This window comes from Orycteropus afer, unplaced genomic scaffold (genome assembly GCF_000298275.1).
Source record: "Orycteropus afer afer isolate SDZICR_OR568_19922 unplaced genomic scaffold, OryAfe1.0 scaffold00093, whole genome shotgun sequence".
NCBI lineage: Eukaryota > Metazoa > Chordata > Mammalia > Tubulidentata > Orycteropodidae > Orycteropus > Orycteropus afer.
Genome location: NW_006921680.1, coordinates 3,732,701 through 3,746,186, shown reverse-complemented (window position 1 = coordinate 3,746,186; position 13,486 = coordinate 3,732,701). Strand labels below are relative to the sequence as shown.

The window sequence follows — 13,486 nt, the reverse complement described above, 5'->3', positions numbered from 1 at the left end:
AATCCTACTTCCGTAGTGATACTGCCTCGGAAACCCAAGGAGGGGTCGCTATGAGTCGGGGCCAACTCGACGGCACTTAACAACAACAACATCAAGAAAACAAAAATCCTCACAACTGGATCAATAAGCAATGTGATTAATGGAGAAAAGACTTGACGTTCTCAAGGATTTCATTTTACTTGGTTTCACAATCAACATCCATGGAAGAAGCAGTCAAGAGAACAATGAATTGTTTTGGGCAAATCTGCTATAAAGGACCTCTTTAAAGTCTTTAAAAGCGATGATGTCACTTTGAAGACTAACATGTATGATCCAAGCCATGGCATTTTCAATTATCTCATATGCATGCAAAAGCTAGACAATGAATAAGGAAGACCAAAGAATTGATGCCTTTGAATTATGCTACTGGTGTAGAATACTGGATATATCATGGACTGCCAGAAGAAAAATCAAATCTGTTTTGGAAGATGTACAGTTAGAGAAGCAAGGATGGTGAGACTTTGTTTCACATACATTGGACATGTTATCAGGAGGGATTAGTCTCTGAAGGAGGAGCTCGGGTAGCGTAGTGCCTAAGGCACTTGACTGCTAACCAGAAGGTTGGTGGTTCAAACCCATCAGCTACTCCTTGGAAGGAAGGTTGGGCAATCTACTTTTGTAGTGATACCGCCTCAGAAACCCAAGAAGGGGTCGCTATAAGTCAGGTCTGATTCAGTGGCACACAACAACAACAGTCTCTGAAAAACACAATGCTTGGTAAAGTAGAGGGTAGGAGAAAAATAAAAAAAGAGTTAGACTCTAAACAAGATGGATAGACACAGTGGCTGCAACAATGGGCTCAAGTATAGCAATGATTGTGTACATAGGGTAGCTGTGTGTTGGAACTGACTCAACAGCTCCTAAGAACAACAACAACAACCTGTTTCTTCAACATGGCATAACTTTCCAAAAATTGTTTTGACAATCCATATGCACTGCCTACTTAACATCCAAAGACAAGATTAATTTCTTCATCTAGACATTCCTTTCACTAAACCAAGAGCCAAAAATGCAATGTTTTCAAGGACCCAAGGCAGGTAAATATAGGAATAGGCCTTAGTAAGACAATAGGAAAAGCTGAGTACTTAGAGAATGAATGCCCAGCTGAAAGGATTCAAATAAAAAAAAAGAAGTTAAACCTATTTCTTGCCAAACAAAACACTGTGGTCATCATTTCGCTAACCATGAACTATGCCTACTTAAAGTTACCTACTATTAGCTGTTTTTCCAGATGTCAGAGTCTACTGTTTTACTATACCAAAAAGGAACAGAAAACCAAACTCACTGCCATCGAGTTGATTCGACTCACAGCAACCTCTCCGTGGGTTTCTGAGGCAGAATCTCTTACAGAAGTAGATTGCCCAATCGTCCTTCCAAGGAGTGGCTGGTGGATTTGAACTGCCAGCCTTCTGATTAGCAGTCAAATGCCTTAGGCACTACACCACCAGAGCTCTAGTGTGTATTTATTCAAAGGTTATCTTATTCCTAGTTGTTATAATACATGAGTCTTAAGAATATTTAACTTACCAGTATTTATTTATGTTGTACTCAGCTAAAATACTGTAAAATAACTTTGAATACATTCTTTTTATTATATATAGTATACTACTATACACATTACACATTATTCAGAGTTGTAAAGATAAAGCAGTATGTACTGTGCTCTATATCAACTACAAGAGTAATTTTGACTCTATAAGATTTTTGCCTAATGCTCTGAATTTTGATCTACTTATAGCTTTATTTTATGTATTGATTTTAAAAATGATACTTTTTATTTACATAATTTTGTAATGTACAGAGCATTTTTATATCAGCTGCCTCAAGTGAGTCTCCAAAATCAATCCTGGGTGGTAGGAAGGCACCATTATCCCCCACTTCAGGGGAAGAATAAATAACGAGGTTCAAGAGGTAGAGTGCACTGCCCAGGATTATAGAGCTAGTAATTGTCAGAGCTGGACCTCAAATCCAGCCCTCTTTCCTCGCTAATAGATTACTCCCTTATTGCTGAACATTTGTTGTTGTTATGTGCCGTCGAGTCCGACCCGACTCATAGTGACCCCTCCTTGGGTTTCCGAGGCAGTATCACTACGGAAGTAGACTGCCCCATCTCCTTCCGAGGAGTGGCTGATGGGTTTGAACTGTCAGCCTTCTGATATTTCCACATACATAATATTTCCACATACATAATATTTCTACATACATAATTGCATGTGCAGTCAAGTAAATGCCTACTCAGTCCTGGCATTTTCCAAAGAAAATGAATGCCATAGAATCATGACAATTTCCAAAGTCCCAGTATCTGATTCAATAAAAACTAAAGAAATGTTAGTGCTTTACTATTAAGGACTGTAATAAAGTAAAATATATAAATATTTGTGTTACCATTTGTCATTGAAAAAAACTATATACTTTCATCTATGAAATATAGTGAGTGCTTAACTGAACCAGATAAACTAAGTTGTCGTGAAAAACTAAGTTCTTACTGAAAAACTTCAAGATATTTAACAACCTACAAAAATACTTAAACATCAAATGCTTTACTGATTTTAATCTCAATTTTAGATAAGACATTACTATGCTAAACATAGTGAATGTTTTAAAAAACGCAACAGGAGGAGACAGCTAGAACTCTATCACTTATTTTTATCTGACCACGACATTTAATGAGATAGGTACCAGAAACAGTAAGTTCTAAAAGTCAACACCATTATAAGAAAATGTCTTAAGGTATGTTACTTTTTCATCCAAATGCTGTTTAAACTAAGGTAAACTGCAAAAACTTGACCTTGACTCATTGTACCTTTTTTTTTTTTCCCCAAAAAGCAAGTCAATTAAAAAAGATAATACAATTATAGGGGATCAAATATGAATGATATGGTATGCTTTAAAACAATGTGTTTTTTTTTTTTTTTAAGTTTTTCTTCTGATCTAGGTGAAAGTTTATAGAGCAAATTCATTTTACATGTAGCATTCCATACATATTTTGTTTCACGACATTGACTGCAATTCCTCACAATTTAACAGGTCTCTTTCCACTTCCCCCCTGTAGTTACCTCTTCCCTGTGTCCTTCCCTCCCATGTACTCCTGCCCCTCTGCCCCCCAACTACCTCCCTGTGCAAACACTGCCCTTCTGTTCTCCCACGATTGATTGCTCCAAGGTGTGTATTTATCTGATGTAAATATCCAGCCCATATGCCTGCCTACTGTTTGGCTTGAAAGCCACAGGAGTGAGTTCAGTTCCAGACTTGAAGGGTAACTAAAGGCCTCAGTCTCAGCGGTCTCACCAGGCTGCATCAGATCAGTAAATGTTTTTTTTACAATTCAGAGTTTTGTTCCACATTGTTCTCCCACTCTATCCAGGATCTCCCGCACTGATCCTTTTCTGAGTAATTGACATTGGTAGCCAGGCACTACTTAGTTCTTCTGGTCTCATGGTCATATAGTTTGAGGATCACATGGTCTATTAGTCCCTTGGACTAATTTTTTCCATGTGTCTTTTGTTTTCCTCATTCTTCTTTGCTGCACGACCAGCTTTTAAATCACTGAAAAGCCTTGGAGCCTTTTCTTGCACTAAAAACATAAACCCGTTGCCACTGTAAGGTTAAATAAGAACCATATGCACTTGTTCAACTGACCTACAAATTCTTAAAGATACAGTTAGGAACAGATCTCATTAGTAAATGAGGACTGCCTGTACGCAATAAGGAGGAGGTCAGCACAACATGACCAAGGCAATGGAAGATGCTGACAGGTACGCAAGAGTAAAAGGCAACAGGATTACATCTTATTACATACACAATTCTGTGGTAACAGTAATAAAAAAATAGGTAAATAATTTATGAATGGATATGATGGATACATAGATATGTAAGCTGAACAGGTTTGGGATGGAGGATGGCAGTATAACCATAAGCATATATAGGTTTCTATTTATCTTTCTTTAGCTTCCTGAATGATTCTCTGGGTGAGAGCATATATAGATGTGGCAGAGGATATTTCCACATACATAATTGCATGTGCTGGAAATATATCCAGGTATACAGTAGTGTATAAAGAGGGCAAAGTCATTTAAATTTCTTAGCCACAACCAAACACCTTGAGGGACTGAGTCACGGGGCTTAAAGGCTTAGGACCATAGTTTGGGGGACATCGAGATCAACTGACACAGAGTCCATAAAGACAATGTTCTACATCCTACTTTGGTTGTAAAAGCTTGTGAGCAGTCATCTAAGGTATAACTATTGGTCTCTTCCCATCTAGAGCAAAAAAGAGTGAAGAAAATCAAACACTCAAAGAAACAATTAGTCCAAAGGGCTAATGGACCACAAGAAACACAGCCTCTACTAGACTGAGACTAGAAGAACTAGATGGTGTCAAGCTACCACTACTGACTGCTCTGACAGGGATCACAATAGAAGGCCCTAGACAGAATAGGAGGAAAAAACATAGAACAAAATTCAAAATCATAGAAAAGACCAGATTTATTGGTCTGATAGAGACTAGTGGAAACCTGGACACTATGGCCTCTAAACACCCTTCAAACCTGGAACTGAACCCACTCTCAAAGATCACCTTTCAGTCAAACAAGACAGGCCTGGAAGTGAACATAAACACCCCCAAGAAAAATGCTCCTCAGAACAATCAACCATAGGAGACTGAAAGGGCAGCATTTGCCCAAAAACAAAAGTAAGAAGGCAGTAAGGGGAAGGAAAGATTGGTGAATGGAAATGGGGAACTCGGGGAGGAAAGGAGAAGAATGCTGTTACATTGAGTAGATTGCAACTGATGTCATAAACAAAATATGTATAAATTGTTCAATGGGAAACTAATTTGTTCTGTAAATTTTCAGCCAAACCACAATGTTCCAAAGAAAGAACAAAATCAAACACCATATTGCATTGGGCAATCTGATGCAAACAACCTCTTTGAAGTGTCCAAAAGGAAAGATGCCATCTTGAGGACTATGGTATGCCTAACCCAAGCCATGGTATTTTCAATCACCTCATATGCATGCAAAAGCTGGACAATGAGTAAAGAACACCAAAGAAGAACTGATGCATCTGAATTATGATACTGGAAAAAATATAGAATATAACATGGACTACGAGGAGAATTAATACATCTGTCCTGGAAGAAATTACAGCCAGAAAACTCCTCAGAAGTAAGGATGGTGAGACTTCGTCTCACATACTTCGGACATGTTATGACAAGGGACCAGTTCCTGGAGAAGAACGTCATGCTCAGTAGAGTGTCAGTGAAAAAGGGGAAGCCTCTCAACAAGACGGATTGACAACAGTGGGTGCAACAATGGGTTCAACATAGCAATGATTATGAGGATGGCACAGGACGGGGCAATGCTTCATTCTGTTGTACATAGGGTTGTCATGAGTCAGAAACAATTTGTCAGTTCCTAATGACAACAACAATTTCAACTTGCTGCAAAACATCCACAATCATCCAAATTTTCACTCAAATGAAAGTGTTTATATAAGGCATTTATTCAATATAGCACTGTTGTAGTCTAGCCTTAGTCAACCAAACACACTTCTCAATTGTAACACATCTAATTAACCCTAAGTTTCTTGATTATCAGACAAAAGATTGAGTAAATATTCACCAAAATGGCAGTCATCATTTTTATCTCCCTACTTCCATGGACTCTCCCAAGTGTTTTTGATGTCTCTCTCCAGCATCCTAGTTCAGACAGCAATTACCTCAAGCCTAGACCATGCATTTCTTCCACTGATGCCAGAATAATCCTAAAGCATAGTTCAAATCACATTATCACTTTAAGTTTCTACTCTTCTCCCCAATGTTGACAGAGTAAGACCCAAACTTCTTAGTAAGGTAATCAAACTGCTCCAATTTGCCTTTCCTCTGTTAAATATATGACTGTATTCTCTTCCTGTATTCCAGGTTAAGTGGAACAGGATTTTCCTTGCATTTCTTAGAGTCTGCCCTAGTTTTACTACCACTGTCCTTTCCTTGCTCATGGCAGTCCCTCTGCCAGAGATGTGTTCTCCCATCTACTCTCTATCTGCTAAAATCCCTCAAGGCCCAAGAATCTTCTTTAGATTAACAACAGATAGGATCCCAATAAGAAAAGAAATTTGTGTTAACCATCTTATAATCTAGTTACTGTGAAACTAGTAGCCAAATGCCCTGACTACAGAGTACAATTTAAGGTGTTAATTTGATTCATAAATCTTTAAGAAGCTTATAGCCTAATTAACAAGGTAGTGACTCTCTTCTTACATTGCATATTAAACTGCAGACACAAAAAAAGCTAGGTTTGGCATTTGTTGGCAAAGTATTAGTGGATGCCATTAAACCAGTTCTTCCTGAAGACTGAACATGGCTTGCAAGAGCCATAATGCCACAACAGACACTATAGATAGATAACTAGATAGAGAAAGAGAGAGAAGGGAAGGGAAAAGAGAAAAGAAAGGAAGAGAAAGACAGGGAAAGCATTGTTTCCTGGTAAATCTGACTGAATTATGCCACATTTGTCAGCTTCAATTTAGCTGTAGAGACACAGGCTTTAATTTATTATATTCCATTCCAGACTTGACTTTCTAGATTTTTGCATAAGTCATGAGAAATGCTATATGGAGCTAAGGAATGCAGGGCAGTCAAACGTGAGGTTATATACATACTTTTCTGAATGCCATATGGACAATGTTTCTTTTTTCTAAAACTTAGCTCATCACATTTTAGGGACATCTTCTCAAACACTCTAAATACATTTGGTCAAAACTGGGAAATATGTGGGCTGGACTCCTACGCAGGGCTCCTGAATCTCTTTGTGGCAGAGAAAAGAGTCATCACAAACTTAAAAGTGATCCAGCTTCAGTTCAGCTGAAATTCTCATTTTCCTTCCTTTGCTGGCTTTATCACAAATTACCCAATAAGTGCTATGAGCACAGCTTCCTCATTTTTTCACAAGAGTAAACGGAGCAAATAGAAAGGCTGGAGCTGGTGATTGTCCTCGGTAAGCTTTCCTGTAAATCATTCCAAGAATTCTACGCCCCTTTCCTTTTAAATTCTGTTCTTGAACATGTTCCAATCCTTCACATATGTTCTTTGTTTCTCTTCCTAATTCTGGTGCCAAGGTTCCCTGTCTATCTTTTTAGGCAATCTGGATACTGCTTTTCACTGGGAGGAGCACCCTCCTTTGCTTTGAGCACCTGATCCTTTGAATAAACTTTCCAAACACACATATAGCACCAAGGGGCACAAACTTTACTTACTAAAAAGCATTTTAAGATCAAGTTCACACTGAATGTGGGTCTAAGTTCAAAGTCAGTAAGATTAACTTATTTAAATTAAACCTGACTATATTTTTAAAGTACAATAAAAGGCATGTGTTAACACAAACTTTATTGTTTTACTTAATAAACATGTCCTCAGTGCCCACTGAATGGTTGTAGCAGCTTTGTGTTGGTAGGTCTGGATGCTCAAGGTGCCTTAAGGAGAACCTGATCTTTGTTATTATTAAGGCAGATTATTGAAAATGGTCACCACATACAATTGTTAGGTGGCAGGCAGGAAAGGGAAGATAAAAGAAAAAGCAGTGTGTGAGTCTTTTCCTTGCCTCTTAAAACCATAATCTAATGTTAAAAATTTCACCTAGTAGGGAGCAAGGCTAATGCAAGGAAATCTCCTGCCACATGACTTGTGGGGGCAGTGAAGACAAAGTAACACATTAAAGGGGTTATTATAAAGGACAGTAACTTTGGAGACTTAAATACAACTTCTGCTTTGATTGTACTTAACAGTATCTGGTAACATAAAGAATTAGTTCCTTGAGCAAAATTAAATACATGTTAGTATGAATTTTCAAAACACTGTCATTTTCCTGGAAGACACTGATCAAGGTTGAAAAATTTATTTCAAATTAATAATTAGAGTTGATAAGAGAATGTATTAACAGAATCTTACTTAATGCATTCACTTTCTGATCTTCATGGATAGAGAATGAACAGTCCTGCTCCAAACACAGCTATACAAAGACATTTTATATAGTACACCAACTCCTCACTTATTGGCATGGTTAGGTTCTAATGACCAGGTCGTTAGACAAAAATTGGCATTATGTGAATATAGAGGATGACCACATCAGATCACAAAATACAGAATGACTACATCATTCCACAAATGCCAAATTACATTATTCCATAACTGCCAAATTACATCATTATGTTACTGCCAAACCACTGAGAATAAAGGCCCAGCTGAGTTGACACATAACCTTAACTATCACAGACAGTTACTCTTGCCTAGAACCTCAGCATTTGTTAATGCCAGATATATGTCATTAATGCGCAAAACAGTCTAATAGATTTTTTACTATTGTTGTGAATGTGAGATGTCAGATAACAAGACAGCCAATAAGTGAGAAGTAAGTGCAGTTGGATAAACATGGTAATATTTGTGTCACCACCTTTGAAACTCTGAGTAAACATTTCTTTAAAAACTAAATGACAGTCTTACTAATGATAGAATCTGAAAACAATATCTCAATAAGATTTTTGTTACTACAAATGAATTACTTAAATTCATTTAAAGCCAGCTACATTACTGAGAGAATTAGCTAAAATATAGTATTTTAGAATCTGAGATTTTAATTTTAAATATAATTTTAGGATACATTTAGTAGAAATATGTAATTATAGTAATATATGTTCATTTAAGACATGTAGACCTTATATAGACCACACAATTACAGACAATGATTTAGAATGATTATAAAGTTGCAATTTCTGATCTTTTTATTTAGTAACTAGTCCCATCATTCAAAAGAATCTATATATACAGATAAAAAACCAGCTGTGCCATAGATCCTAGATACCTGTATTAACATGCCTAAATTTATTCCACAAATCAAGAAACACTTATTTTATATATAATCAATTTGAAACTACTTCTATATTCAACCCAAGTAGAAAACATCTTTTAGAAGATATTTACTCCAACTGTAACTCATTCCTGGATATTTAAAATGTCCCTTTCATCCCTGTCTAGGAGGTTTCCTAAGATAGCATTCTTCCTCTCTTCCCTAAATATAGAAAACTTGAATAATGAAGTTCAATTAAGTTTGTTTATCATTCAAAACAGGGAGGAATTTTAATTTGAGAAAACCAAGATCTCAGAATTTTTATTTAAAATCTTGTTTCCATGAACACTAATAATTTATTTACTCAATTATATCTAAAGAACTTCTCTACCCCGTCTAAACCATAAATTTCTAAAATTCCTAAATTCACTTTCCTAAAGCTGTAGGTCAAGTGGATTAATTTAGAATTTTAAACAAAAAGACAAAAAAAAACCCTCTGATGCTTAATTTAGGAAATTAATCTGTTGAATTTCTGGCCCTCTAAAAGCCATTTGAGGAGGAGTAGTAATAGCGCCTAGGAGCTCTGGTGGCATAGTGCCTAAGGCATTTATTTGACTGCTAACCAGAAGCCTAGAGGTTCAAACCCACGAGCCACTCCTCGGAAGGAAGGTTGGGCAATCTACTTCCATAGTGGTATAGCCTCGGAAACCCATGGAGGGGTCGCTATGAGTCGGGTTTGACTCGACAGCACATAATAACAACAACAACAGTAATAGTCATCACCTAGCAGAGGCCAATGCACCTTATTGTCAAACATCAAGCACCTCCCTACACAGGTACAGAGAATAGATTTGACCACCATAAACTTCCTCCCAACTGACCAATGAATGCAGATATTTGATACATTTCAAAATAGTTACAATTCAAAGTCATGAGCCCTATTTCTGATAATGATGAAAGGAAATAAAGATCAAACAAGCATCTTTCCACTGGAGGATAAAAACTCAGCCAGATGCTTACTGCTGGCAACTGTTATAGTGCTCATGGAGGAGCCCTGGTCTGGCCTGAGGAGGATGGGCACTGGGGATGCATTTGTGGGAGGCTTTGCTGAACACTCCTAAGAATTTTGCTCTATCAACCTGAAATGTCCTTGTTTCTATCTCTTTAGTCTGTTCCCATATTTCATCCCACCAGAGTTGGCAGTCTTACCCCAATTCCTACTTTTCCTAGCCTCTTAAAAAATATTTCTGTGACTGAGGAAACAGTGTATACTGCTCAGGCCTTGGGATAGGAGCTAGTTAAATCAGGAACAAGGCAGTGTCCAGTTGCAAAGGCCAAGTCAGCATATTTTCTCCCCCTCCCCCCTCCACACCACCAGCTTTTCAGGAGAAAAAGAATCCTATGACTCACTCAGTCTACCTGGGCTCATACTCAGAAAGGTGGAGGGACTCAAAACAGTCTTCTTTTTCCCTTTACTTCTGGATAGATTAACCAGACCCATTAATTTGCATTCACAGAGATGGAAAAAGCAAGAATATTAATAGGCAGTAGAAGTAGTCTGGAGCAGAGAAACCTACTGATTTCAGTAGCTTTCATTGCAAAATTAAATTTTTTTAAAGAATATTTGATCTCCCACCTCCTAGAAGACACTAGTGCATAAACATAGGGGCTTTTAGAGTTAAAGGAACATGACTTTAATTCCAAACATGCAAACACTAGGATGGAGGAGATAGACATGAAAGCCACACATAAAGATAGGAAAACAAACAGCTCTCCCTTGGTCAGCCCTCAGTGACCGTGCAGATCCGTGGGCACTGGTGGCCTCTCTGGCCCATTATTGCTCCCTGGGGACCATCATCCCCGTTCCTTGTGTGGGCCTCCTTATCCTACCCCTTTCCCATCAGGTGTACAGTGTTTGTCTACCTTATAGTAATAAACTGCATAGTTTGCCTGTTGCTCCCACCCTCTGTGTACCAGTCTTTCTCTGCAATCTGGATCTGTTGGTGACTACGGGTTAGCCTCTTCTCCTGGCTTCTTCCTCTTCCAGACTCTGTGTGTTTTTTTCTCTTTACATCCCCTAACCTACTTTCCTCCCACTGTCATTCCTTCCCACATTCTCCTCTTTGAATAGGCAAGCTTATCACTCAATTTTGTAGGGCTCAGTTGTTTTTCTCCGGTATCTGCCTCTGTTCCTCTGCCTATCTGGCTTCCCTCAGATGGGCCTCCCACTTATGCTGGAGCTGGTCTCTTCTCTGCCCATATACCTATGTAGAAGTAGCTACGAACACATCCAGTTTTGTATTTCTTGTATTCCCTTGCATCGTTATGGCTGGGTGTACACTGACCACATATAAGGTTCTTCCCAGGATTTTTTTTTTGTGTGTATACGAAAGTATCTTTCTCTCTGTGCATGCACCCCCCCTCACAGTCTGTGAATATTTTTCACCATATGCTTCTCTGGTGGGTACACAAATACACCTTGGCATGTACATCCATGTGTTCAATCAACTCTGAGATTGATTCCCTCCTGAGAACATGTTCACCTCTAGGAGTTTCTTCGGCTCTTATTACATGGGTTCATGTACAAGTGTGTCTCTCCCTGTGTGCTCACTTATGTGAAGGTTTCTGTGAATATGAATTCTCTCAGGTTCACAAGCTCCCCATGAACCAGAGTTCACACCAATCCTGTGGTCCTGCTTTTGTATGTATTTAAAGTACCAGGCACTAGTGGGAGCTCAACAGATGTTAATTCTTTTCACTACATTTATCTGAATAACTAGGTGAGCCTGTGTTTGGATGTCCCTCTGCCCCTCTCCTATAAGACCAGTTGAAGTTTGTTTGCTTGGTATGCACTAGGCTATTTGTCAGGATGCCCTGTGGGTTCTATCTCCCTCTAGTTGTCTCTCCTCTCGGCGTGAAATGTTACAGTCTTCCATATGGCATTCCCCTCTCTTATGCAGTGTATCCACTCCCGTCTTGCTCCTAGGCACATAGCACTGAATGTCCATAAACAGTTTTCCGTGTCTTCTGTGCCTCTTCCTTCCTCCCACTTTTATTTCAACCTGAAAATGTGTTCTTGGCTCTGTTCTCCAGTTGCAGCATATGTGTATCTATGTGAACTGCACTCGAGGTGCGTGCGTGTCCACGGGTCCAGAAGTTGGGGTGACAGAATATCCGCGAGTCTTTGCCCGGGTGCAGTGTATGCCCTCACCTCGCGTCTATGTGTTGGTTGGCGAGTGAGCCGGAGACGCGGCTCCGCTCCACTTTCCGGTAAGGGGAGGGTGTGCAAGTCTCTCGCCCAAGTACTCTTGTTCCTAGATAAGCCCTGGGTGTATTAAGGTCCTCGGGTATCTCTTCGGTACCGTAGGTTGGTGAGTGTTCCCCGGACGCCGTGCTTCTCCAGGAACGAGAAGCGCCAGTGTTCCCAAGTCCTCGCTATTACAAAGTGTCTTCCTCCCTCCACACAAGAAATCTTGTGTCCGGATCTTTAAGGGCACACAGTGTGGCCCCGCTCCATAAGCGGAGCGTATGTCTTCCCAAGTTCCTGAGTATACAAGTGTTCCCCCCTGCGCGGAGCGCCTATGTCCGGGTTTCTGAGGGCCCATGGTACCTAAGTGTTACCCAAATATGCGAACAGCTTGTGACCGCGGTCGCTCCCAGGTTGGTAACCGGTACGCTGTGCGCGACCCTCACCGCCGCCGCTGGCAGCGTGGTTATCTCACTTGTTTCCCCAGCGCATCTCTCCTTCCTTGGGAAGAACAAGCAGGAAACCCGGGGGCGCCGTCGGAAAGTCCCGCTGCGGCGGCGCAGCAGAGCCAGGGCTGCGGCTGCCTCGGCCCCGCCGCCAGGGGCCGCCCGTCCGCCCGCCTTCCAACGCTCCGGCGCCCGGCCGGGCCAGGACCGCGGCGTCAGAGACCCTGCCCGGCCCTACCCAGCTCCGCCGCCGCGGGAGCTGACGGCAGCGGCGATGAGCCACGGCTCTTCAGCCCCAGTCAGCCCCGCACTGGGTTCATTGGTCTGAGTTAGGCGCGGCGGGTGGCGAAAGGCGCCCTCGCCCTCCCCAAGCCCGGCGGGTCCGCTCACCTTGTGGCTCTGGTAGGTCTCAAGCGCTCGGATCGCCGTCTCGGTGAGCTTCACATGCAGTACAGTGATGTTGTCCTGCCCCAGCCGTCCGCACGACAGCCCGTAGCGTTTCTCCTCCCTCAGGCCCGCTGCCCCCCCTGCCGCCATCTTAAAGTCCCCGGGGTGCCGCTGCCGACGCCGCTCTGGCTGTAGCTTCCACTGCGGCCGCGGCTGCTTGGGCTTCTGCAGCCGCCGCCACAGCTACGGCCATCCCGCTGCTGACGTACAGTCATATACTGCGCGCAGCCAGACCTCAGGCTGCCACCGCCGCCACCCGCCCCACCCTCTGGCCCCGCGCCCCGCCCCGAGATCTCCTCATTGGCCCTGATCCCCTCAGAACCGCTCTCATTGGCCGTTCTCCGCTCTCACGGGGGCAGGGCCCAAAGTCGCCGGAGTTTTGCTCCTGGGACGGGACGTCCGAGAAGAGAAAGGCTGACGTCGAGGTGACGCGCCAACTTAATCACATCTGACGTCACGCATGGTCT

General features: G+C 41.3%; 1 protein-coding gene across 1 annotated transcript in view; it reads right to left on the bottom strand.

Annotated features, from left to right (window-relative positions):
- Positions 1-13,109, bottom strand: part of ELL2 (elongation factor for RNA polymerase II 2) — a 94,078-nt gene extending 80,969 nt beyond the window's left edge. The window contains exon 1 of the mRNA XM_007942544.1: positions 12,963-13,109. Coding sequence (XP_007940735.1) covers positions 12,963-13,109 — 147 coding nt within the window. The remainder of the gene's footprint in view (positions 1-12,962) is intronic.
- Positions 13,110-13,486: the final 377 nt, after the last annotated feature.